General features: G+C 34.2%; 1 protein-coding gene and 1 pseudogene across 1 annotated transcript; both read right to left on the reverse strand.

Moving 5' to 3' along the window:
* Window positions 1-29: 29 nt before the first annotated feature.
* Window positions 30-11,937, reverse strand: LOC114416998 (G-type lectin S-receptor-like serine/threonine-protein kinase At4g27290). Its single transcript, XM_028382051.1, has 7 exons — window positions 10,498-11,937; window positions 10,243-10,353; window positions 1,511-1,656; window positions 1,197-1,407; window positions 840-1,077; window positions 588-738; window positions 30-501 (listed from the first exon to the last, which is right to left on the reverse strand). The coding sequence occupies exons 1-7, from the start codon at window positions 11,783-11,785 to the stop codon at window positions 196-198; spliced, it is 2,451 nt and encodes an 816-aa protein (XP_028237852.1). The 5' UTR covers window positions 11,786-11,937; the 3' UTR covers window positions 30-195.
* A 6,243-nt stretch (window positions 11,938-18,180) lies between these two features.
* On the reverse strand, window positions 18,181-26,804 carry LOC114416290 (annotated as a pseudogene).
* Between the last annotated feature and the right edge of the window lie 149 nt (window positions 26,805-26,953).

Here is a 26,953-nt window from a genome sequence, read left to right on the forward strand (position 1 = left end):
TAGTAAAAAAAGTTACAAGACAATCTAAGTGACTTGCCAAACATAATCATTTACTACATTTTCATCGACCACTTAAAGAATTTAGGGGAATAAAATATAAAAACATAAAAATTAGAAGTTAGTATTTTTAAAACTAGTAAAAACAGATACAAGACAATCTAAGCGACTTGCCAAACATAATCATTTACTGCATTTTCATCGACCACTTAATGACGTAATGGATAATTCATCGTTTGAAGTCACTTGGTTTAGATTTGTGCATAGATTTCCTTCTTTCAAAATTCTCCTTGGAAAGAAACCAGGTTCTTTTGGCTCAACCATATCCATCTCACTCCCTAACATTTGAATTACTGAAGTCATGGTTGGCCTATCCTCCGGGTATTGTTGCACACACAAGAGACTAACATGGATGCATCGCAGTACTTCTGAGATAACACACGAGTCCTTTATGCTCGAGTCAAAAAGTTGTAAAGCATTTTGCTCTTTCCAAAGTGTCCATGCCTGAAACATAGAAGGAAAAACTTCACTATTATTGACGTTTCATTAAACTTTGGCATAGATAAAAAGAAAGTTATTTGAGCTCTTACATGACCAACAAGATTAAGAGTTTGGTTTTCGTGACAAAGAGCTTTATTTTTGTTTCCACATACAATCTCCAACAACAAAATTCCAAAGCTGAAAACATCAGATTTGATTGAAAATTGCCCATCAACAGCATACTCCGGGGCCATGTATCCACTACAAGAAAAATTAGTGCAAACAATTCGCATTAACAAAAATATAAAATATGAATAGGTATCTAAATAAATGTGACGCATTATAATTAGACAAACACTCACTAAGTCCCAACTACTCTATCTGTGTTTCCTTCAGTTTGGTCTCCTCCGAAAGCTCTTGCCAAGCCAAAATCTGATATTTTTGGATTTAACTTTTCATCGAGTAAAATGTTACTTGCTTTGAGATCTCTATGAATAATCCTTAATCGAGAATCTTGATGAAGATACAAAAGCCCCCTAACAATTCCAAGTATTATGTGGAAGCGTTGAGGCCAATCCAGTAATTTACTTTTTATTTTATCTGAAAGAGTTAAAAATTATTGTTCAATATTAGATATTCAAGATTAATAAGCTGCTGAGTATTAGCTTAAAGAATAGAACACAAGTGAACCTAATTTAGGCATTATTCATATTACCTACCAAATATGAAGGAGTCCAGGCTTCCATTAACCATGTATTCATATACTAGTAATTTTTCTTTTCCTTTAATGCAACAGCCAAGGAGCTTTACAAGATTCCGGTGTTGAAGCTTTGCAATCAGTTTTACTTCTGTTATGAACTCTGTTAATCCTTGTCCAGACCTACTTGAAAGCCTCTTCACAGCAATTTCTTGCCCACCTTCTAATTTTCCCTGCATAATTGCATTCATTTAGGGAGTGGCTTTCTATAACAATAATTCATACCTAGATTCTAGTTGCTTATTTCTTTTACTTAGTGCTAAAATATTGAATTACCTTATATACAGGTCCAAAGCCACCTTGTCCAATCTTATTTTTCAATAAGAAATTGTTAGTGGCAATGGTGATGGTTAGCAGATTGAACAAAGGCACATCCACATCTTCTAGTTGTCTTTCAATGCTTTCTTTTGTCTTTGACTTATCTGGAATCCCGAATAAAGCAATTAAACATTCAATAGTACCATGAAACCTAAGAATGAATTGGAATTGGTTTAAACAGATAAATCTGCAATATTCAATTAGAGAATGAAACAAAAAATAAATTTTGTGAACTTTATAGAAATTGTTGGCACAAGCTACTCACTAAATCAGAAAATCCACAAAGTTCTCTGAAGAAAAAATAACTGAAATCTGATATTCATTCATACATACAGAGGATGCAACTATTTTTATACAAATATAGAAAGCTTACATAAGCCATAACTGAAGTTACTTCTACCTGACAGCTTAAGCGCTCATCTACATCTCTTAAATATCAAATCTAATACTTGTACTTTAATATGAAAATACATTAACTACTGCAATATGCACAAAATAAATACACATCAGAAAATTCAGCATGTGCATGAAAAATTTCAGAACATAAACACTCCTCCCACTACTATAAAATGTAGATTTAACATCGTTAGATTAACATCGATTTTCGATAAAATTGAGGTAAAAAAAATGCAGTGACATAATTGTAAATAACGCGAGTTCATTAACATCGATATTTTTAAAAACTAATGCTAACGTAGTCACGTTAACATCGGTTTTTCAAAAGTCGATGTTAACTGACTCACGTTAATATTGATTTTTGAAAAAATCGATGTTAATATTAGAGCGTTTACACCAGTTTTTCAAAAAATTGATGTTGGGAAATTATTAGTTAACATCGGTTATTGTGAACATCACTTGATTAACATTTATTTTTTAGTGAAAATCGATGTTGAACCTACATTTAAAAAATATGAATCAAAGCCCTATTTTCCCGCGCTCTCGTCTTCTCAATCTCAGCACCCTCTTTGCCTCCACTCTTGGCATCTCTATCTTAAAGTCCCTACTAGTAAAAGCATTGTGTCTTCGAATTCTAGTCTTTGCACTCCGGTGTCGACGTTTTCCGCCACTGTGACATCTCGTGTCTCTATCAGGTATCGTCCCTCTATTCTACTCTTTCTCTTTCTATTTGGCTTGTTTGTGGCGCCAGGTACATCTCACGCCAAGTACCTTCCCTGCCTCATCTCGACCTAAGCATTTAATATTTTATGGTATGCTTTATTTATGGGCATAGAAATCCTAAGTCTGTTGATACAATAAAGGTTATGTACAATAACCTTATAATGCTAAACTTATTCCTCGTGTCATGAAAAAAAAGGTTATGTTTTATGTATAGTGGATTGTGCTATATAGCAACCTTATAATGTTAAACTTGTTACACTAGATTGTGTTATACATTGGTGTTGTCTGGCTGTAGTGGATTGAGCTTAAAGAAGCAGAGACATATTCCTCTTGCAGGGAATCTGTTTTATGCATAGATCAGCAATTTATGTATTGTATTGTGTATGTATATTCAATACTTCAACATGAAACTAAGATGCAACACAGGTATAAGCGTGCTTTTTTCTCATATTAATGTAGCACCATAGATAGCAAAAGTTTTAGCCTTGAGATGGAGTCTACAACTGACAATTAATTATAGGATGGAGAGGATTGAGACTGAGCCTGATTTTAATTTTTCAAGTTGTTTGTGCATGCTTTAAGGATAGTAAAGGAAGTCCACAATTGCTCTTGAAATTGAAGGACTGCATTCAATTAGATAGGAATAAACCAGCACATGTTATGGCACCACTTGGTAGGTGCTACCAAAATTGTGTGGGAAGACTTAGTGCCTCGACAAGCCTCTATAAAACTATAATGATGGACTCGTTTGTCCTTTTTTATTAATGAATGATTTTATTTTTGAATAAAAAAAGGATAAAGGTATAGCAATATTCATTAGCTAGTGACTGCAATGCTTGTAAAATATGCACACCTTGCAGTACATGAAAATGTATTGTTGATTTGTTGGTAGAAAAATGTTGTATGCTTGAAACAAAAAGTAGCCTTATATTATTATTCCTCTAGTATGTATGTCCAAAAGTCATTCATGCGTCAAGGTTAAGTTTATTTTCTTAAGTTTGCTTAAATTTCGGTATAAAGCATTTCTCTTTGTTCTTTGAGTGCATACTTGATTGTCATGGAATTAATCTCACCGCTTTCATGTCGTATACTTGGGAACCAATGCGAAATGCTATCGAAATTTCGTCAAATTTAAGAAAAGAGACTTAACCTTTACGCATGAATATACTATCAAAATATGTCTTCCTGAATGGGATAAAGTCACACCTTTAATGAAAAAGTGATATTTTCATGCATCGAAAAACTTTGTGAGTATCATAGAGTTAATAATTAGATGGATCAAAGTTTGATGAACGCATGTCGCATGAGCCCTATGTATGAGAAAGGTGTGGAACATTTTTTGTAATTCGCCTTTGAAAGAAGTCAACCGGATGAGGATGGAAAATATTTTTGTCCTTATATAAATTGTTTGAATGGGAGAGGACAACTACTCAATGACATACGAGAACATCTATTGTATGATGGAATTAAGAAGAATTATACAACATAGATATGGCATGGTAAATTGACACACATGCAAAGGGAGTCCCAATCTGAACCAGTTGATGTACAAATGGGAGATCGCTTAGAGGAAATGATTTGTGATCTTGGACAAGAATCTTTTCAGCAATCACATGCTCCTATGTATGATATATTTGGTGTTAATATTGAAGATGATGATTCAACCCTTGAAAGTTGTCTCACTTCTTTCTCCACACAAATGCCGAGTAACATCAACGGAGATGAAGTTGATGACATCCTCACAAATCGTAATGATCAAAATGAAGGAGAATTAACTAACATCGTATAATGTAATTTATTTTATATATACTTGGTTTGTTACTTCTAGTTACATAACTTAAGATAGTTTTCATATGTTGTTTAATTAATGTTGTTGTTTTTTTTATAGACACATGGCTACACCACCCAGCTCACCTCCTTCTCCTACTAAGTCAGCAGCACCTTCTTCACCGTCTTCGTCGAAGAAGACTAAAAAAGCAACACAACTCAAATCGTTGCCTACTAGACCAGCTCGGGTGGAGAGACCAGTGGTTTATGTTGATCTTGTCACTAAGAAAGCCAATGGTCCCCACAGAAAGAAATTACAAACATATTTGGGATTGTCACTCACGATAAGGTAGATGTTACATATGATAATTGGAAATAAGTCTATGTCGCTCAAAATGATCTGATCTAGGAGGATATTCAAGTATTTCAATTAAATGTTGAATGTTGTTGTAATATGTTGTACTAAAAATCCTAATTTGTAATTTACTAACTACAAAATGTATTTATCGGATCGCAAGCTGAATTTGATATCCCTGAATCATCCGATTTGAGGACAAAGAAAAAAATACTCTAGGCCATAGGAGAGTGGTAGAGGTAGATTAAGTCAGATCTAACCTCTAAATGGGCCCTGGCACACGGCAGGGAAGGTAAGGAAGACAAAGTCTATGAGAAGTATGGAATAAGCAAAGAGAAGTGGACCTAGTTTTGTCAGAGTCAAGAGATCCTTCAGGGGAGGTTAGTTGATTTTCAACATTTTTAAATCTTCATATTTATTTATTATTGTCAACTAAACTAGTTACCATTATGTGTTATTGTCATAGGATGTTTGAAAAAAGGCACATGCCCAGAAACAAAACATTGTTCCCTCACATGTTGTCTCATGGGGGATATGATTTTCTAGAAAAAAAAGTTGATGGAGGAGAAGCAAACAAAACGATTGGAGGAAGCAGTCCAATCTGGGAGCACTAAAATAATCGTTGATCCTCCATCTCCCATCAGACGACACGTGAAATGGAAGATGGTCCGCACGAAGAAAACTAATCAAATGACGTCTAAGGTTGTAAAGGAAATTACAGGCAGGATTGTAAGTCACTTTTATTTGTCAGTGGTCATTTTTTATAACAATTTTTGGATGAGTAAACCAATATTGTTTCATCTGTTGATTACAGGATTCCTTTGAGGAGAAGGGCTCACAAGACAGCTTTGTCGCCCATGGATATCAGGATGTACTCACTGCTGCCATTAGGCGACCAGAGCACCCTAGTCGTGTCTGTGCTGCTAGAGCCGGCGTGACAATCAAACACTACTTTGGACAGGCTTCAAAGGGCTCCCGCACCTCTTCCTCCATGGTTGCTGAAGACCTAGAGTTGCTAACAAAAAAGATTAGAGACCAGTTGGAGGAGTCGATCACACAAAAAGTGACTCAACAATTAATTATGTTCTTCAGCCAGATGAAATCACAAGGACTCACACTGCCTCCTGAGTCTGAGGTTGGTCCTTTTGCTGCTCATGTTAGCACAAAGGAAAGTTGTGTCGATCTCTTGAGATAGGACCCAAAAACGGGTGACTCAAACAAAATTAGGTTGTATGTCGATGACATTCCTCCCTAACTTATTGCTCTTGGAAGAGTTTATGAGGGGTCCACAACGTTCCTTTAGGCAATGATCAAGTGAAGGTCGGTGTTGAGGATGTCTAAGATGTTGATGCTCGCGTTCCTATTGCCACTCAAGAGATTCAGTAGTGGGGTAGACACTTAACACCTTCCTTGTTTGTCCAACACATCTCGTAAAGCCTTTTTTAAAATTGGTATTTCATTTCATTTTTTTAATATTATTAATAAATGATTTGTTACAAATCAATTTTTTATTATCATTCGCTTAATGTTTATTAACTGTGTAGGATAAGCAGGTAGCCGAAGGACCGGTGAAACTTGTAGATATACCAGATCCTGATGTAGACCCGCTATACCTGATGACATTGACCATTCCGTAGTTTTTCCTGAAGTCGTTACAAGTGTCGTGAGATGGTAGCGTGTTTGGGGTGTATAATCATAACTTCCCATTGTACCTAAAGCATATCTTTCTGAAATAACTTACGGTGGTCAATGTCTGAGCATCTTTATTATACAATTGTGAATTATGCAAGTCATTTTACATTATTGTGTATTACCTAACTGATTGTTTTATATTTTTGCATAATGTACTATATTTTAACAACAATAAGCATATGACTGAGACAACTATGCGAGTGGAAAATGTCGATGTGTATGGATTCCTCAAGCCACGGGTTATACAAAGAACTAGGCAATCACAATTCAAATCAGAAGATTATATTAAGAAATAGATGCAGAATTCACATAGAGATGTGTACCTAGGATCCTACTTGAATGGATAAGTTAAATTGAACAGATCAATTTAAATCATGTATGTTTTATAATAACTTAATGTTCTCCAATGCAGTGCACATTGGCAAATGGTCATCATTTTGCCTAAGGACAATGTTGTCATCTGGTTTTATTCCTAGCACAATAGGTTCGACAACTACTTGAAAGGAATTACTAACAAGTCAGATATATTTTGTAATACATCTACTTTATGATTACAATTTGACTTCAATATTGTTATTGAATAATACACATGCATGTTTCTTTTAATTAGTGCTTTGAAAGGATTCAACGATAGACAAAGAAGTAAATATACGGGTACTACTAGATGGATTGTAGTTAAAATAAGTCATTTCAACAATGTTTCATGTCTTAAAAATTAAACTTTATTACACTTGAGTTAACTTTGAATATCTAAATATCCTATTTAGTTAGTGTAATAAGAAAAAAGGAAGCATTGAGTGCAACTACGACGTAATGCATTGGATGTTAATAATAGTCCTAGGAGGTTTCAAGGATAACTGGAAAACAGTAATTGTTTACTTCAAAACTAATTCAATTTCTTATAATTTTTATTATTTAGACTCATTTAATAACTTATGTGTTTTATTGTATCATACAGTATTTTACTTATCAAAGATCATTGGAACTAGAGAAAATGAAGGCAATTCACATTAAGTGGGCAAGATATTATTTCGAAGTTAAACTTCAAACACTTGGAATTTAAGTGATTTTATAATTGTAGAGTAGTTATTATATTAATTTAGATTAGGTTACAAATGATTTTATTTATTGACTTTCGTTTTTCTTATAACTCATTGTAAATATTCAATTATATATAGTGGACAAAATTTAAACTGGTTGATAAAGATTGTCTGGTCTGCTATTGCTTTGGAATTTTACTAAATACAAAAACAATCAGGACTTCTAAATATTTTATTTTTCTTGTAATTTTTTGTATGATACGACATCGGTTTTGTATAAAATCAATGTTGTGTAATTTACTTAACATCGATTTTGAAAAACCAATGTTATCATTGAAACTTTTAACGTCGATAGTTTCAACATTGGATAATAACCGATATTAAAAGCCTATTTTCTAGTGTATCTTGAAATTTTTGTTGGACACTACTCCAATCAAATCTCTAAGTCTTTTAAATCTTTTAGGTGAGGTTCCTAATGAGAGTGTCTTACTAACACTACTACAAATATAATTTTTAGCAACATATTTTTATTCTAACACTTAATAAAAATATTACTAAAAACTTTTGACGATATTCAATAAATTTTGCAAAATTATGTATAATGTTACTAATATGTTTTTGCAATATTTATCAAATATTTTGTATAGCCCATATTGTTAAAGCTTTTTTGTGACATTTTTAGACTTTAACAACATAGACGATATACAATATTTGATAAAATGTTGTAAAGCATATTGGTAACATTTATTTATAATTTGACAACATTTTTTAATGTGACCAAAGATTTTTAGCAACATTTTTATTAAGTATTAAACAAAAAATATTACTAAAAGTCACATATGTAATAGCATAAATTAAGCTTTGGCTCTTTACCTCTTGCATGAGAACTGCCCAGGTCCTAAGGCCTAAAGTGTCACTCAACCACAAATTCCTTGATAGAATCTGGCAAAGCAAAAATTATAAGCAATGCCAAGCAACTCTTCATGCTATTGATTTTCCGATGGGGAAACTCCAAACTTAGTTTGAAAAATAACTCATTTTAGTGACATATTTGGTTGTATCCAAAAGTAATTTTATAGAAGTAAAACCTGAGTTGCTTTTGCAAATATAAGTTGGTCCACACTTAAGCTTACAAACTTTTATCCAAACATGCACTTAATCTTTAACAAGTTCCAACTCAACTCACTAAACCCATGTGAGATTAATGGCCTTGTTAAAAAGCCACCTGGCCCAAATTCCCAGTTAAGCTGAGATGATTACACTGCGAGTTCTTCATATAATTTTAAGTTTTTTTAATTTCAAAAGATATATATAGCTATCATGATTTTAGACTTTGGAGACAAAAATAAGGGTGAATAATTTACCAATATTGATTCAGTTGTATCGGCTCCAAGGCTTTTCATTTAAGTTATAGATTCCATAGAATTATGTTCAATGAATCTATAACATATTGTAAGGATCTTAGAATCTATGATTCTCTCATATAGTTTGAAAATAAGTAGAACTTACCTTGATCTATGAAAGACATAAGTTCTTCAATCTTCTTTGTCTCAATCTATCCCTTTCCTTTCTTTTATTTTTTCTCTCACGTTCTTGATGGTCATTAGAGGAAAAACGCTTATGGCAGAGATAGAATCCTTTGCTTTTTATAAACCAACTTCCATCAAGTTAGTTATCGGAAGTTTAATAACTTCCCATAAGTTTAACAAACTTCCATCAAGTTAGTTATTGAAAGTTTATTAACTTCTCATATTTTCCAATAGGTCCCTTTATTTTATTAAATCAAGTTTAGGCTCTTAATTCACATGAGTCACATTTCTAACATTTTCCCACTTGACTCTTGTGATGTCATAACACTTCATGATTTAATAATTACATAAATCATAATGCGCATTAAAAGACTTTTGATAAATTGGCTCCATCATTAATCATAATTAAAGATAAAAACAATAAGATTCATGGCGGTTACATGTCATTTAATCAACATATTCTCTTTCATGTACTACTATATTATTATTCTCTTTAATATGACTATAAAATGAGAATTCCATAATGGATTCAAACAAAAGTCATTCTTTCAAAAACATAATATGTTTTCCACATCATAATTTGCATGCATATACACATAAAGTGGAAAACACAAATTTCATAAACTTACACAATAATGAGCTCAAAGTGTCAAATAGACATTATTAATAATAATAACATTCAACATTCACTAGCAAACATAATGCCCATATTCACTACATGGCCAGTAAATACTTTGGGTGATAAAGTTAATAAACTTCCAATAACTAACTTGATGGAAGTTTGTTAAACTTATGAGAAGTTAATAAACTTCTCATATTTACCAATAGGTCCCTTTATTTTATTAAATCAAGTTTAGACCCTTAATTCATATGAGTCACATTATTCTAACATTTCATAGTTATTTTTTTCAGTTGACTTCTCTGGACAAACAAAATATAAATATTGTGTCAACTTCTTTTTACGCCTTCATTTTTAAATTGTACAAATAACAAATTTTGTCAAAGAGACACAGAACAGAGTTCAGCTATAGGGCCACTTAACCAAGATTTCAAAGGATCCTCTAAAAACCCAATAACAGCACTTGTTAAGGGAATTGACAAATATCAGAGTGTTCATTTTTTAAAAAGATATAAAGAACTATCCTGCCATCTTTCAAGAAATTTAAAAGAAGAAAAGAATAACTTTACCAGCAACGTTCCTTCTGTAGATGAAAAAAATTGCAAGGATACCGCCTAAAGTTGCAGCAACGAAGGTTATTATATTTACTATTTTAGAGATCTTCTTGTGCCAGTTAGACTCTTCATCACCATTGAATTTGATCAAAGAAAACAGCAATGGTTAAATTCCACATTGAAAGACCAAGATTAAATTCTCAGAGATTGAAACTATGGTGAGAAGAATAATAAAAGGATTAATTGGAACTATGGTGATAAAATATTTACCTAATTCTGAAGGAGGCAACCTTATATATAGACGCTGCCCACTTTCGCGATCTGGAAACAGTTTGATGTCAAATAACTCACCAAACCACATGACACAACCACTGCCTGCTCCACTTATATTTGTATTTGTATATGCCATACAAGAACAATCTTTCAAGCACTTGGTTTTGCATTGCTCTAGATCAATACTCTCATCCACATATGTTCTTTTAGTATCAGGAACTTTCAACCTGTCCAATGGAGCAAACCCATCATCCTTGCAACTCAATGGATGTTTGAGGACACATCCTTGGGTCCTGTCCATTGAGTTCCATTTTTCAGGAGACTCAGGCTTGTACCCTTTTAAGCACTCACACATTGGTAATACACTAGGGCTGCAATATTCATTGGCTCCACAAATCCCATAATGATCACAAGGGTCTTCCGGCCTTGTTGAATAAAACCCCCATGATTTAGTCGTCTCTGACCATACATAACGAGAACGATCTTGTGCGGTTTGGTTAACTACCAATTTTGATAGTAAACTAGCATTCTTGAGAGTCCATTCGTAATAAATCTCTTCCTTGTTGGAGACAAACTTGTAAAGGTAAACGGGATTGTTAATTTTCGGCCTGCCGCCACTGAACTGCAAACCATTCCATGGTCCGACTCTCTGGTACTTTTTGTTTCCCTTCATCAAATACATTTCAGGATAAGGGTGCAGAATAATACCCCAAGTGAAGTCTCCTGGGGTTGGATCATCAGCACTCTTCCAAGCTGAAAGGTGAATACTGAGATTTCTTTTGAGGTCCCATCCAATCTTCATTCCTGACACCATTGTATCAGAAGGGTAATCAAAGCTTTGCCACAGATATGCCTCTTGATTTGCTGCATTCTCATCCCTTATCACAAGATTGCCAGAATCCAAGAGATTTGCCACTGGATTTATTGCTTCTTTTAGAGAACTTGTGGACCAAACTACAGTGTTATTGTGTGTAAGGACCAAGTGGCCAGAACTTTTTAGGCTCAAGAGGGCAGAGGAATTGTTGATTGGGTTGCCACCGTTTGCAACCCAAACAATGTCTCGCGACGGAATATTCTTGAACCAAATCCCGAGGTAGCTTTTGTTTGGATTTCCAAGATGGAAGAAACCAAGTTCAAAGGTTCCACTTGGGGAAACTATGGTTTTTCCGAAACTGAGGGATTGGGATTGTGAAATGGATGATGTGTCTGCTGCTATGGAAACTACAAGAGAAGAGACAAACAGTATATAAGGTATCGAACTCATCATAGTAAGAATAAACTTCATTGAGTATCTAAGCTTGAGAGTTAGAGCTTAAAACAGCCACGCAGAAGACTATGAAAACTGAAACCATCTGAATAGAGAGAAAAGCTTGTGCAAGACAACAAATTTTACGAAGTAAACTGAATTAACGCGTGGACTAGTCGGTGGCTCAATGCTGAATAAAGACAAGTCACGTAGTAATGTGCGATGGAATGGAACAATTTAACTTCTCTTGTAAATCCAAATAGTGTAAGCTTTTCAATAGATTTTCAATATATTTGGCTTGTCTTTCTAGCCTGTGTGAGTGTAAGGCTAGAAGGAACTCAGTCTTAAATATTTTGGCTCTAAGTCGTTATGCGTGTAACCCACGGCTTTGACTCTTGAGGCATTTGAAAAAGACAGTGTTTAGCAAAATTGAAGGTTTGGGTGCTCATAGCATAGGAAGGACTATTTACCAAAGTGAAGAAGCTCCCCGTTTAACTTGGGGTTTTTTCTTAACAGGCTAATTGGACTAATGAATAAGTCATACTTTCTAAAGCTGAAATATACTTTTCTCCTTGTAACTTAGTATTTTTTTATTTTTGTCCTACCAAAAAAAAATATTTTAATCTCTATAAATTATATTTGTTTTACTTTTGGTGTCTATGGTTTGTCTTTTTTACAAAATAAACTAGACATTGACATTTATATTTTCTTGGCAATGATTTGTCTTTGTTACAAATAAACTAGACATTCAAATTGATTTTTTCTTGGCAAGCTTTATTGTGTCCATAATAATTGAACCATCACAACCTATCTATCTATTTATAAATTTTGAGGCACACAACCATAGGCTGTCATGTCACTTTATTAATCTTGTCACATATGCACAATTGCTTACATGCCAATTCTTCTACTGCTTTTTTTACTCATTGTTTTCTTTCCATAATCATTAATGTTTACTATTCAATTTCAAATTTAATCTTCAGTTTAATATTCATCACTATTTTTTATTGTAATTCATTACTCAATTTCAACGGTTATACTTAATAGTATTCATTGTTTGGTAAGGACTATTTACCGATTCACACAAGTAATATATAAAACGGTAAGACCAAGTATCGTATTCACAGAAAATTTGTTTCACCTAGGTTATGTATATTTAGTAGGTAAACACTTTTTTAGCTTTGAAATGAAATAAAAATTGAGTGGTGAAATAAGTTTTCTGCAATATTAACTACCTAGACAAAAGTAAAATACTAAAAGTTGTAAAATGCAACAAATATCAAGATAAAAGCGTTGGAGAGTTTCCTATTGAAATTTCTCTTGTCTTATAAAAGGTTTTTTTTCTATTTAATATTATCCTAGTGTTCTTATACTGAGAAAATACTCAGACCATGATTCTTCACATGAATGATCGAGCCTAACTCTCTTAGTTTTTGTTCTTGATTCCTCAACAAACTCGTTCTAAAAGAGTTGTACTAAACATACAATGTAAAATATACTAGATTACTGTATTTTATTCCTACACAAATAGATTTCTAGCATGCTCTATCAAGTTCTAAGGTTTTAAAGCATTTTCCAAGACTAAAAAACCTAACTAAACATACAAATGGGTGATCAAGCCACAAGCATGTAAAATAATTGTAGATAGAAGCAAAAAGAACACTAGAAAATAACATTAAATAGATAGTTAAAACATTACATCATGAGTTTCAGTAGTTTACTCCCCAACAAAGAAGTTCTAGCCTTTCATTACAAGTAAAGCTTCAAAACAACAAAGAAAGCAATGTTTTTGGTGAAAGAAAATAGAAGAAGATGAAGGAGAATGTCTTCTCCAACCTCTCTGCCCTATTTATCTTTGTTTTTCACATAGCAAATGCTTGGCTAGACTCTGGTTATGGTGGTGACTCTTGGTTTTCCGCCAATCTAAGTGTTTTATAGACTCTTGGACGTCTCAACACACGAAGGCTCACTCAGTTAGTATGTCTCGCTGAGCGAGAGTAAGTGAAATTCTGCTAAGCAAGCTTGGGTGCGCTAAGCACAAGAAGAGACAACGTCCTCCCTAAGTGGATTGGCTGCACGTTGGGCAGGCTTATCTTTGACTTATCCTCTTCTAGGGTTTCTCATCCGCTAAGCGAGCTGGCTGCCTCGCTAAGCGGATGAAGCTCACTCAGTCAATATGCCTCGCTAAGCTAGTTCATTAGTAGCTTTTTGCACCTTCTCTTCTTTGGCCTACAAACTGAGTTGACTTCAACATTAGGTCACAAAAAATGGAGTTTAAAATCACACAAGAAAGAAAATATATATAATTTCCGCAAAAAGAACCATAAATTGAAGGCACATTGCTATTTTCTCGCAAATTTTCAATACAATAATAACTCATGAATAGCAACCAATAGAATAACAGTGAATTTACGAAGAAAAGGCACACAAATGCGATCATAGAAAGGGACTATAATGATTAAGAAACCAATTGGGATGATTAGGAGGGATGCAAGAGGGATGTTAAAATGTTTTATGATCCCGGTGTCCATGGTGGAGCCTTGCTAAATAGAGAAGGTTTGGACTTGTGCTAAGCAAAGGGTCATTATGATTGAGCAACAAAATATAGGGAGCATGCTTAGAATAATTTTTGCATTTTCTACTTGGGTTGCCCTATTTATATGCCTTATGTTGACCTTGACATGATGTGAGACTTAGGTTTTTCCTATTTTTTTATTGTGTAGATAGGCTTGTAGAATATTTCACATTATAGAAGATTAGGAAACTGATGGTGGCAGTGTCAACAAAAGATTAGGGAACCAACCCAATTGTGACCGTTTTTTCAAACAAATGGCAACAAAATTTGGGCCAAAACAAGATCATTCCCAAATCAATAATATTATCCCATTCCCTCATGTTTCATTACAATTGCACTTTTGGAAGCTTGTGTTGTACACCGAAATGTCCATTTCCTCTTCATTATTCATCATTCATAGTTATGTTACATAATTGCATTGCGCTACGCACACGTCATTTCTTCAAACCTAAGGCCCCTTATTAATTTTGTTGCTTCCACTTTTATGTTTATTTTTAAAATAACTAGAATCCAACTTGAATTACTGAGAATGTCTTTGAATATCTGAGAATATTTTCTTTGGTTGCAGGTAGTAGGTTGAGCCAAAAAGCTACAAAGTTAATTATTCTTGAGTGATAGGCGTCAGAGTTGACTCTAGACTGTTGTGTTTGGTTTGTCACTGCTCTGATCCCACTCGTACCTCTTGTTATTGACCGTATTTATCATGTATGTATTTGTTTGACTCACACCAATGATAATTACATGGTTATTTATATATCAATTTTGTGTTATATAAGCAATTATGTGCATTGTGAGTGAACCGTAGTTTCCCATTTGAGATTCTATACAATGATTAATACGGAAAGTTTGCATTAATCTCTATATGGAATCTTGAATTATTCATTTGGACAGTTTAAGAATACTCATTTTTTATAGTAGATTAATATGTATATGTTAATTGTCTTTTCTTAAATTTGTTAAAATTTTGATATACTTCATTTCAATTTGTTCTCCGAGTGCATAGTTGAATGTGGTGGATGAAGACATGCCACCACTTTCATCTGGTGTACTTTGGGACATAGGAAAATTGCTTCCAAAATTTCAACAAATTTAGAAAAGACAATTAACATGTAGTATTGAATCTACTATAAAAAAAGTCTTCTTGAATGGAATAGGGTCACACCTTTAATGAAAAAAGTGAGGTTTACATGCATGTTAGATAACTTGATAAAATCTTACAGCAAAGGGAAAACATGGATCAAAGTTGGATGCAAGCATCACACATCAGTGACGAGTATGAGAATGGAGTTGAACAATTCCTCCAATTTACTGAACTCAATGCACCATGTTTGCGGGGTAAATTTTTCTGTCCATGCGTAAAATGTGGGAATAGGAGACACCAGTCAATATATGTCATAGGATCATTCCAAATTACACAAAATGGATATGGCATGGGGAATTGCCAAACAAGCCATCAGTCTCTCACGCTGAGTCAGTCGATGTAGACATGGGATACCGTATAGAAGACATGATTTGCAATCTGGGGCAGGACAGATTTCAACAAGCACATGTACCTTTGTATGAGAAAATAGAAAATGATTCAAAGATGCCTTTGTATCCTGGGTGCACAGCTTTCACAAGGTTGTCAACGGTATTAGCTTTGGTCAACTTGAAGGCACGATTTAGCTGGAGTGACAAAAGCTTCACTAAATTGCTTGTTCTATTGAAGAAATTGCCTCCTCAAGATTAGACGTTACTGAAGACTCAATATGAAGCGAAGAAGATTTTATGTCCAGTGGAAATGGAGTACTAGAAAATCCATGGATGTCCAAATGATTGCATTTTGTATAGAAATGAGTTTGCAGAAATGCGCAATTGCCCTATATGTGGTGTATCACGCTACAAGATCAACAATGGTGAATGCATTCGTGATGCAACCGCAAACAACAGTTGCCCAGCAAAGTTCCGTTGGTATCTTCAAATAATACCAAGGTTTAAGCGATTTTTTGCTAATGGACATGATGCAAAACACTTGACATGGCATGCAGACGGGAGAAAAAGTGATGGATTGCTCCGACATCCGACTGATAGTCCGCCATGGAAGGAATTTGATTGTTTGTATCCTGATTTTAGGAATGAGCCAAGAAATCTAAGGCTTGGTCTTGCTTCAGATGGAATGAATCCATTTGGTAACTTAAGCACCAATCACAATTCATGGTCTGTTTTGCTCATGATTTACAATCTCCCTCCTTGGTTGTGCATGAAGCAAAAATACATAATGCTTTGTATGATGATAGCGGGTCCAAGATAGCCAGGGAATGATATTGACGTCTATCTGGCTTCGTTGATCGAAGACTTGAGAAAATTATGGGAATACGGGGTTGATGTGTGGGATGGTAATCTGCAGCAGACATTTAGGTTGCGTTCAATGGTTTTCTGTATCATTAATGATTATCCAGCATATGACAATTTAAGTGGTTATAGTGTGAAAGGTCATCACGCATGTCCTATATGTGAGAAACATACTAGCTTCTTCCAACTAAAACATGGAAAGAAGACAATATACACAAGGCACCGAAGATTTCTCAAACGGTATCATCCATATCGATGATTGAAGAAAGCTTTTAATGGATCTCAGAAAAATGAAAGTGCATTGAAACCATTAGATGGAAAAGAAGTTTATGATCGCGTGAAGGATATCATAACTATCTTTGGAAAGACACAAAAGAAATTTGCAATTGAGACAAACATATGGCAGAAAAGGTTCATATTCTTTGATATTTCATACTGGTCTGATCTTCATGTTAGACATTACAGAGACGTCATGCACATGGAGAAAAATGCTTGTGATACTTTAATTGGCACCCTTCTTAACATTAAAGGCAAAACAAAGGATGGTTTGAAGTGTCGTCAAGACTTGGTTGAAATGGGTATACGAGAGTAGTTGCATCCAATCTCATAAGGTTCGCAAACGTATCTACCCCCAGCATGTCACACAATGTCAACAAACGAGAAGAGGAGTTTTTGTCATTGTTTGTGTATGCTAAAAATCCCACAAGGATACTCTTCAAATATCAAGAGCATTGTATTCGTTAATGATTTGAAATTGGTTGGCTTGAAATCTCATGATTGTCATGTATTAATGCAACAACTATTGCCTGTAGCAACAAAGTTTGGCTTGTCATAACATGTTTGTGCTTTGTTTTAATGCTATCTGTGGCAAAGTCATTAACCCGACAAAATTAGATGAATTGGAGAACGAGGCTGCCATTGTCCTTCGTCAAATGGAGATGTATTTTCCTCCATCATTTTTCGACATAATGGTTCATTTAATTATTCATCTAGGACGGGAAATCCAAATTGATATATAAATTACAGTGTAACAATTATTATTATTATTGTCAAATGGAGATATATTTTCCTCCATCGATAAATTTTTTTTTTCCAGCTGATGGTGTTTTGTCAGGTGGTGCTGGCCCCTAGAAAAATATTGACTTGCTACAAAATGCTATTACTGTCATTACTCTATTAGGAAGCATAATGATGTTATCGAGGTACCAATTAATTATGGAAGCAAATCTATAAATATCAAGATCAATAATGTTTGTGCATAGTTTAGCCATTGTCTTGATTTTTTCTCATGTATAGAAGTTGGTTGAGTCCTAGCACAGCAATAAAGCATGGTAAAAGGACCAAATGCTAGTGTTAAAGCATGTATAGTCCTAGCACAGCAATAAAGCATGTATAGAAGAGGTAATGATAGTGGTGCATGGTGAAAGGATCAAATGCTGCTGATTGCTAATTGAAAAAGTATCAGCTTGTCTCAAAACATGGATCATGATTCCAACGGGCTCGACATTACAATTATCAAATATTCTTTTATTCCTACTTTGCCAAATAAAATCTAGTGCCACTGCCTAAACAACAATCCACTTCCTATCATACACTTCAAGCTCATTTCTTATCAAAGATATTTACTACATGCATTTTCACCGACCACTTAATGAGGTAACGGTTAATTCATCATTTGAAGTCATTTGCTTTAGATTTGTGCCTTGATTTCTTTCTTTCAAAATCTGCCGTGGAAAGAAACCAGGCTCTTTTAGCACAACCACATCCATCTCACACCCCCCCAACATTTGAATTACTGAAGTCATGGTTGGCCTATCCTCCGGGTATTGTTGCACGCATAAGAGACTAACATGGATGCATCGCAGTACTTCTGGGATAACAGATGAGTCCTTTATGCTTGAGTCAATCAGCTGTAAAGCATTATGCTCTTTCCAAAGTGTCCATGCCTGAAACATTAAATAAGCAAAATATTAATTATTGATGTTTAAACTTTGGCATAGAAAATAATAAGTAATTTCAACGCTTACATAACCAACAAGGTTAAGAGTTTGGTTTTTGTGACAAAGAGATTTGTTTTTATTCCACATACAATCTCCAACAACAATATACCAAAGTTGAAAACATCAGATTTGATTGAAAATTGCCCATCAACAGCATACTCTGGGGCCATGTATCCACAACAAGAAAAATTAGAGCAAACAATTCACATTAACACTAATATAATAATACTCGGGTCCCTAATAACTTTTTTGCAGTTGATCTCCGAGGAAAAAGTTTTGTTTTATTTTTAAAAAGTAATTCTAAAAAAATATTGTCTTCATCTCTCCCACTCATCAACTTGGCTGTGCCGCTTCTACTGCCCCCATCGATAGCTGCTGCGGTGACTCCGCACCAAGTGATCTCGTTCTTAGATCTGGAGAGGCTGAGCTAGTTACATCCTTCTCCTCTTAACGAGCCACCCACCTCTTCCGATTTCAAGGAAGATCTCCCACCACCACCAGTTTTCAAAAACCCTCCTCCCTTCCCACAAACCTTTAACCCCAACACTCTTTCTCCGAATCCGAAACCGAATTAGGATCCAAGACCAAATACGCACAATGTTTTCTCTGTCTAGATCGGCACAACCCAGCCAATACCTTTGTGTCATGCACAACCCCTGCTCCCCAACACCCCATGTTGTTCTCTATCCCTCATCTGAATATGCGCGTGACCCACCATAATCCCAGGACATGTGTGCGACCACGATAAACCAGATCTCTGATCTATTGCGCTACCTCCACCCTCTACCTTGTTGATGTCGGGTTGGGTAGTTATGGAGGGCACCGACAAATGGTTTTCTTGGTAGTTTCTGAATTTTATTTCCATTGAAAAATTATTTACCTAATTTTTTCAATGCTTGTTGCAAATTAGTGAATGTTCATTGGAATTGAACATGTATTTGAGACATACAAGATTTATTGATTTTGAATATTTTTTATGATGGTTGAGATTTAGACAAATGAAAGCTATGAATTAGAAGCAAATATTTTGAACGTAATATTTGCAGATTGTCACTATGGTTGATATTGGAAGTTGTTGGGGTTTGGGCATTTGCATACTATTGCGGTGGTGGTTGTATCATAGTGAAAGTTTTTGTGGCTGGCAACGATTTTGATGCCAGAAGTTGTTGCAAAGGTGAAGAGGATCGAAAGGGTGGTGATGAGTAGGAATAGATTGGGGTTTAGAAGGGGTAATAGATTGGGAAAAGAAAAAAAATTAACATGCAAAATGATGTCTTTTTTACTTTTTTAAACACAAAACACTTTTTCCACTTGTAATTCCAGTCAAATAAAAATCACATGTAACACCTCACACGGCATGCTTGTGTGGTCGGTTAATAATTACATAGGTAGATAACGATTTTGAATTAACCGTAGGTATCTGAGACAAGTTTTCAAATATTAGAAATCCGATCCAAATGTATAGAGATAAACAAATAGATGTGGTGTATTATAATTGGACAGAGACTCACTAAGTCCCAACTACTCTCTCTGTTTCCTTGAGTTTGGTCTCTCATTAAGTCCCAACTACTCTGTTTGTGTTTCCTTGAGTTTGGTCTCCTCCAAAAGCTCTTGTCATTCCAAAATCTGATATTTTTTTATTTAACTTTTCATCAAGTAAAATGTTACTTGCTTTGAGATCTCTATGAATAATCCTTAATCAAAAATGTTGATGAAGATACAAAAGTCCCTTAATAATTCCAAGTATTATCTGGAAGCTTGGAGGCCAATCCAATAATTAACGTTTTATTTGATATGAAAAAGTTAAAAAATTTGTTTAAATATGTTTTTGATTCCTAATAAATATTTGATTTTTATTTTTGTTTTCTAATAAAAAAAAAATTGCATTGATTTCCTAATAAAATAACACTTTTATTTTTATCCTTGATGTTTTGTTTTAGTCTTGCTAAATTAGAAAATTTTATGTTTGTTTTCTACTAAAATAGAAAATTTTGTTTTAGTCTATATTAATAACAAATGAAAAATATTTACAATAGAACAAATACAAACAAATTTAATTTATTAAGGGTTAAAAATAAGTGTCAAGGACCAAAAATAAAATTATTATTTTATTAGAGACTCATCATAAAATAAAAAATTAATAAGAAACAAATACAAAATCGAATATTTATTAGGAATAAAAACATATTTAAGCATAAAAAATTTATTTCAATATTGGATATTCAAGATTAATTAGCTGCTAAGTATAACTTAAAGAAAAGAACACAAGTGAACCTAGTTTAAGCATTCTTCATATATTACATACCAAATATGAAGAAGTCTAGGCTACCATTAACCATGTATTCATATACTAGTAGTTTTTCATGTCCTTTAATGCAACAGCCGAGGAGCTTTACCAGATTTCGGTGTTGAAGCTTTGCAATCGGTTTTACTTCTGTTATGAACTCAGTTATTCCTTCTCCAGACCTACTTGAAAGCCTCTTCACAGCAATTTCTTGCCCACCCACTAATTTTCCCTGCATAATTGCATTCATTTTAGGAGTGGCTTTCAAAATGAATAATTCTTCTCTTGATTCTAGTTGTTCTTCTTTTATTTAGAGCTAAAATATTGAATTACCTTATATACAGGTCCAAAGCCACCTTGTCCAATCTTATTGTTCAATAAGAAATTGTTAGTGGCAGTAGCGATTGTTAGCAGATCAAACAAAGGCACATCCACATCTTTTAGTTGTCTTTCAATGCTTTCTTTTGTCTTTGACTTATCTGGAATCAGTATAAAGAATAAAACATTCAACAGTATCATGAAACATAAGGGGGGATTCAAATTGGTTTAAATAGATAAATCTGCAATATTCAATTAGAGAAGGAAACAAAAAATAAATTGTGTGAACTTATGGAAATTTCTATTAGAAATCGTATTTTATATATTGTAAGCTCCCAAACATAGAGAACTGAGATGATAAGTTTCCAGAGGATGATACTGCCACTACAACATTGGAAATTAAGCTCTGTTTTCACATAGTCCCGCGAATAAGACGAGCATTATTACGGCTGATCCAGATGAACAAAACTATATGCAGCACTTGTGTTGAGACTTGAGATAATATATGACCAACATATTCTATTGTTGGCAAAAGATGAAGTTTCATTGCAGCAAAGAACTGTCCTCCCTACAGCGAGAGTCAGACATGGCAAAAAAAAATATAGATCCAGCACTCATTAAAAGAGCTTGTAACATCAACATCAGAACCTTTTGTCACATTTTTAGATTCAGTGATAGATTTGTGACTTTTGCTCTCTCTCTTTTGCCTCTTCTCCCTTCATTGTAGTCTTTGATTTTGGTGTTATTTTGGATCAAATTATGATCCATAGAAGCTAAACTTGAAGTTGCTGGATTGAATGAAGTAGTTTATGTGATTCTCAATTTGTGATTCATTTTTCTTAGTCATGTGATCCTTTTCCAAATCCTTGCTTAGATGCTGCCTGATCAACCTGTCTTTAATTTTAGGGATTGAATTTTGTGGAAACAAATTTGATTCTAGATCTGAATTGAAAACGTGTGAGAACCTAATTTTAGGGATGAAATCATATTAAAGATTCACTGTGCAATTCTAATTTCTAGGTTAAGTTAACTAATGAATTAGGAATTTAACATAGGAATCAAGGATTAATCACCTAAGAAATTATAATTAATCAATTGAGTTAAATCTTCTTTGCATTGACCTAAGAAAATGATTTGAAATTGAATCACTTATGTTGAATGCTATAGAATTAGAGCCAGCAAACCTTTTTCTCTTTGATTTATATTTTTGCTCCAAAAATCTATTCGAAAATCATAAAGTATTTTTTTTCTTGCCATAGTAAGCTCTAGTTTTGCGACAGAAAAATTCTCTTTTTGAGAATATATTGAAAAAACACTAGCTCATTCAGCATAGTGAATTGACAACTCCATGTAACAAATGCTTCTACTTCTTATTGTTTTGGATTCAATATATATTTGGTCTCTGATAAATATTTGTAACATCTCATTTTTTTAAAACTAATTTAAAAATGATTGTAATTTATAAATAAATAGAATTTTAGAAAATGATGAAATTTTTATAATCAAATAAATAGGAAGAAATAATTTTATTAATTAAAATAGTGGTTTGAGAGAAAATAAAAAGAATATTTTATTTATTCATTTGATAGGGAATAAAATAGAGTTCATTCTTATAAAATAATAAAAATAAATAAATAGAGTAAATGATAGGTTGTGACTACCCTACCTATAAATAGAAACATGTGATGTCAGTTTGAGACTAATGATAGTTTATATGCCTTCTCTTCCTCTCAATCTCGTTTTCTTTTTTTCTCTCTCAAAACCCTCTCTTTTTCCGTATACCACCAAACCTATCTCATAAAAATGACGATCTTGAACTCATTCACCGTTGATCGTTGTGAAATTTGAGCATCAGGTTCGGAACTTATTTCCGAACATTGTCACCGTTGATAATTATGAAAACATGTCAGAGATGAGAAAAATACCCTTTACATCATAGATTTTCCTTTCTTGCAGAAACTCAAAACTATCTCGGTAAAACTACAATCCTGAACTCGTTAACTGTTGGATTGTTGTAAGTTTTGGTATGTCATTCGCAATTCATTTTCTCAGATCTTTACCGTCGGGATTTTCAAAATAATGTTTGCAGATGGAGAAATACTCATCGCACATAGACAGTAAAATGAAGGCTTCAATCCCTTCTTCTCTCTCTAATGCTTAGAAACCCTATGAGAACGTTCAGAGGAAAAGCTTGAGGAATCTCAGAAAATTGTTAGAGATACCACTATCGCTGTTAGAATACACACGTGAGCCCGTTTAGAGGTAAGGGATGGGTTTATCGCAATTAAGGTTAGAATGAACATCTTTAGGGATCCTTAGAGGATTAAATTGGGTTTATTTTGGGATGTTTATTGAATTTTTCCTTTATGATTATAAATACAATATCGATGTCATGATGCAAATTGGTTGATAAAATTGAGTTCTCCTCGTGTTTTCATTTTTCATACCTATGATTTTGATTAATTGATTTTGATATAATTGTGCAAAATTATTTGAGGGGTTTTACTTTCCATGTTCTGATAAAAATTTTGTATAAATTGTTATATTGAAATTATGAGATGTGAAATTGTGAACATGAGATTTAGTTGTGAATAAGTGTGTGGTTAACACTTGATATGAAAATACTTGTGTTGTGAGTTGTGAAGTATATAATAACCTGACGAGTGTTTATATTGAGAAAAGTGTTTATGCACATTGTTAAAGAGAAAGTGTAGGTTCCTAGTTAGGAACCAATGTTAAAATGTAGCGCACTGTGTTTAACATGTTTGAAACATGAGTGTGGGGTCATAGATATTGTATAATTCATGAGCAGTGTTTGATTATAATATTAATGTTGAAATTGGGGATTACGTGTAAACCTCGTGCCAGATTACATTGGGACACAATGCTCTGATAGGATGTGACATTGGGGATGAGTTTTTTATTTTAATTGCATAATGTTATTTTATTTTATTTTACCTAACTGATTTAACAAAATATTTTTTGTAAAAATTGCTTGAGGTCTCTGCCATTAGTCGGAATTCGTTATCTGCTAACGTGTTCGTTAACCAATCACATGTAATCTTTGTCTAAGTGAGATGACACGTACAATTTAAAAAAAAAAAGAGTAAAAAATGACGTCGTCTTTTCTTCCACTACCCATATTCTTCTTCACCATCACCACCACCCTCAAAACCACAACAACCCCAGTCACAACCTCACTCCAAGCCACCTTTGGAGAGAAACAACCAAGCTCAAAATACCCATCATCAACAATGCAACCTGAATTCGAAGCACGAACCACCATGACACATTCTCGAAGCAGCACTATGACAACAACAACCTCGTCGCATGGCATCATTGAACTTCTCGAAGGCCACCCTTCGCGCAATGTTGTCGAAATCATCTTCCACACAAGTTGGGGCCCCAAGCCATTATCGGGTCGGATCGAACTAATTTCAAGGTGCAGAAAGTGTCGTACACCGTGGTACAAAGTTAGGGACTAAATTGTCTATTTACTCGTTTTGTTATCATCAAATGACGTGGCATCTTTTAGGAGGCACGTCCACATGTCATGTCACGTCATCCTTTAGTGCCACGTTGGATAGTCCATGTGACACTAAAATTGACCTCACTAACTGCATTATTTTAAAATTTAACGGAATGATTATTTTGCAACCCTTGTGCAAAGATAGGAACTATTTTGAATTTAATATTAAGTTAGGAACTAATATGCAAAATGGGTACAACCTCAGAGATTAAATTGTCTATTCATTCCTTTACATTATTAATGAAACTGTATAAATATGAAATTTTGTCAAAGAGGAACATAACAGAACCCTGCTATACAAATTTTAAAGGATCCTCTACAAAACCAATAACAGCACTTGTTAATTAAGGGAATTAACAATAGTGAAATGTGAGAGATGAAAAGAATAATTTTACCGGCATTGTTCCTTCAGTAGATGAAATAAATAGCAAGTACAACTCCTAAACTTGCAGCAATGGAGGTTACAACTTGCAACAATGGAGGTTACAATTATTATTATTATTATTTTACCGGCATTGTTCCGGTTGAATTTGATCAAACAAAACAGCAATGGTTAAATTCCACATTGAAGGACCAAGATTAAATTCTCAGAGATTGAAACTACGGTGAGAAGAATAATAAAAAGTTAATATAGTATTTACCTAGTTATGAAGGATGCAACCTTATATATAGACGCTGCCCACTTCCTGAACTGGAAATAGTATGATGTCAAATCAAATAAATCACCAAACCATATGACACAGGCACTGCCTGTTTCACTTATATTTGTATTTGTATATGCCATACAGGAACAATCTTTCAAGCACCTCCTTCTGCATTGCTCCAGATCAATAGTCTCATCCACATATGTTCTTTTAGTATCTGGCACTTTCAAGCCATCCACAGGAGCAAACCCATCATACTTGCAACTCAATGGATGTTTCAGGACACATCCTTGGAACCAGTCCATTGAGTTCAATTTTTCAGGAGACTTAGGCTTGAACCCTTTCAAACACTCACATTGGTGATGCAGTAGTGCTGCAATACGCATTGCCTCCACAAACCCCATAATCGTCACAATAGTCTTCGGGCCTTGTTGAATAAAGCATCCATGATTTTCCAGTATCTGACCATACATAACGTGAACGTTCTTGTGTGGATTTGTTAATTACCACTTTCGATAATAAACTAGCATTCTTGAGGGCCATTTGTAATAAACCTCTTCCTTGTTGGAGTCAAACTCGTAATGGTAAATGGGATTGTTAGTTTTTGGCCTGCCGCCACTGAAACGCAAACCATTCCATGGTCCAACTCTGTGGTACTTTTTGGTTCCCTTCATTATATAGATCTCAGGATAAGGGAGCAGAATAATACCCCAAGTGAAGTCTCCTGGGCTATAAAACAAGCTCGAATTTGATCTTCGTTACCTTTTCTTAATAATGAAAAACATTTTGAAAAAAGTGAGACGACCTAGAACTACTGCTTCAAGAAAAAAAAAACATAAATGGATAATCAGCATTCTTCCAAGCTGTAAGGTGAATACTAAGATTTCTTTTGAGGTCTCATCCAATCTTCATTCCTGACAGCATTGTATCAGAAGGATAATCAAAGCTTTGCCACAGATATGCCTCTTGATTTGCTGCATTCTCATCCCTTATCACAAGATTGCCAAAATCCAATAACTCTGCCACTGGATTATGTGCTTCTTTTGGACAATTTGTGGACCAAACAACCGTGTTGTTGTGTGTAAGGACCAAATTGCCAGAACTGTTTAGTCTCAAGATGGCAGAGGAATCATTTATTGGGTTGCCACCGTTTGCAACCCAAACAACATTTTGTGACGGATTATTCTTGAACCAAATCCCCAGGTAGCTTTTGTTTGGAAGTCCAAGATTGAAGAAACCAAGCTCAAAGATTCCCCTTGGGGAAACCATGGTCTTTCCAAAACTGAGGGATTGGGACTGTGAAATGGATGATGTGTTGTCTGCTACTATGGAAAATACAACGGAAGATACAAAAAGTGTGTAAAGTATGAAACTCATCAGAAAAAGAATAAACTTCATTGAGTAGTTGAGCTTAAAACATAGTTTAGGAAGTAACCAGAAGTTATTAATGGATTAGACAGTGGCTCATTGATGATTAATAAACAATAACGTGATGCAGAAGGCAAAGACTCTCTAACTTGTCCTGT

Source organism: Glycine soja, chromosome 6 (genome assembly GCF_004193775.1).
Source record: "Glycine soja cultivar W05 chromosome 6, ASM419377v2, whole genome shotgun sequence".
NCBI lineage: Eukaryota > Viridiplantae > Streptophyta > Magnoliopsida > Fabales > Fabaceae > Glycine > Glycine soja.

Bases quoted from the DNA above. Each gene is read 5' to 3' on its own strand.
- LOC114416998 (XM_028382051.1), bottom strand. From the start codon at position 11,785: ATGAAGTTTATTCTTACTATGATGAGTTCGATACCTTATATACTGTTT. The intron at 1,657-10,242 runs GTAAAGTTATTC...TCGGGATTCCAG, and splicing joins CTACAGAAGGAACGTTGCTG to ATAAGTCAAAGACAAAAGAA. The intron at 1,408-1,510 runs GTAATTCAATAT...GCAATTATGCAG, and splicing joins GCTTTGGACCTGTATATAAG to GGAAAATTAGAAGGTGGGCA.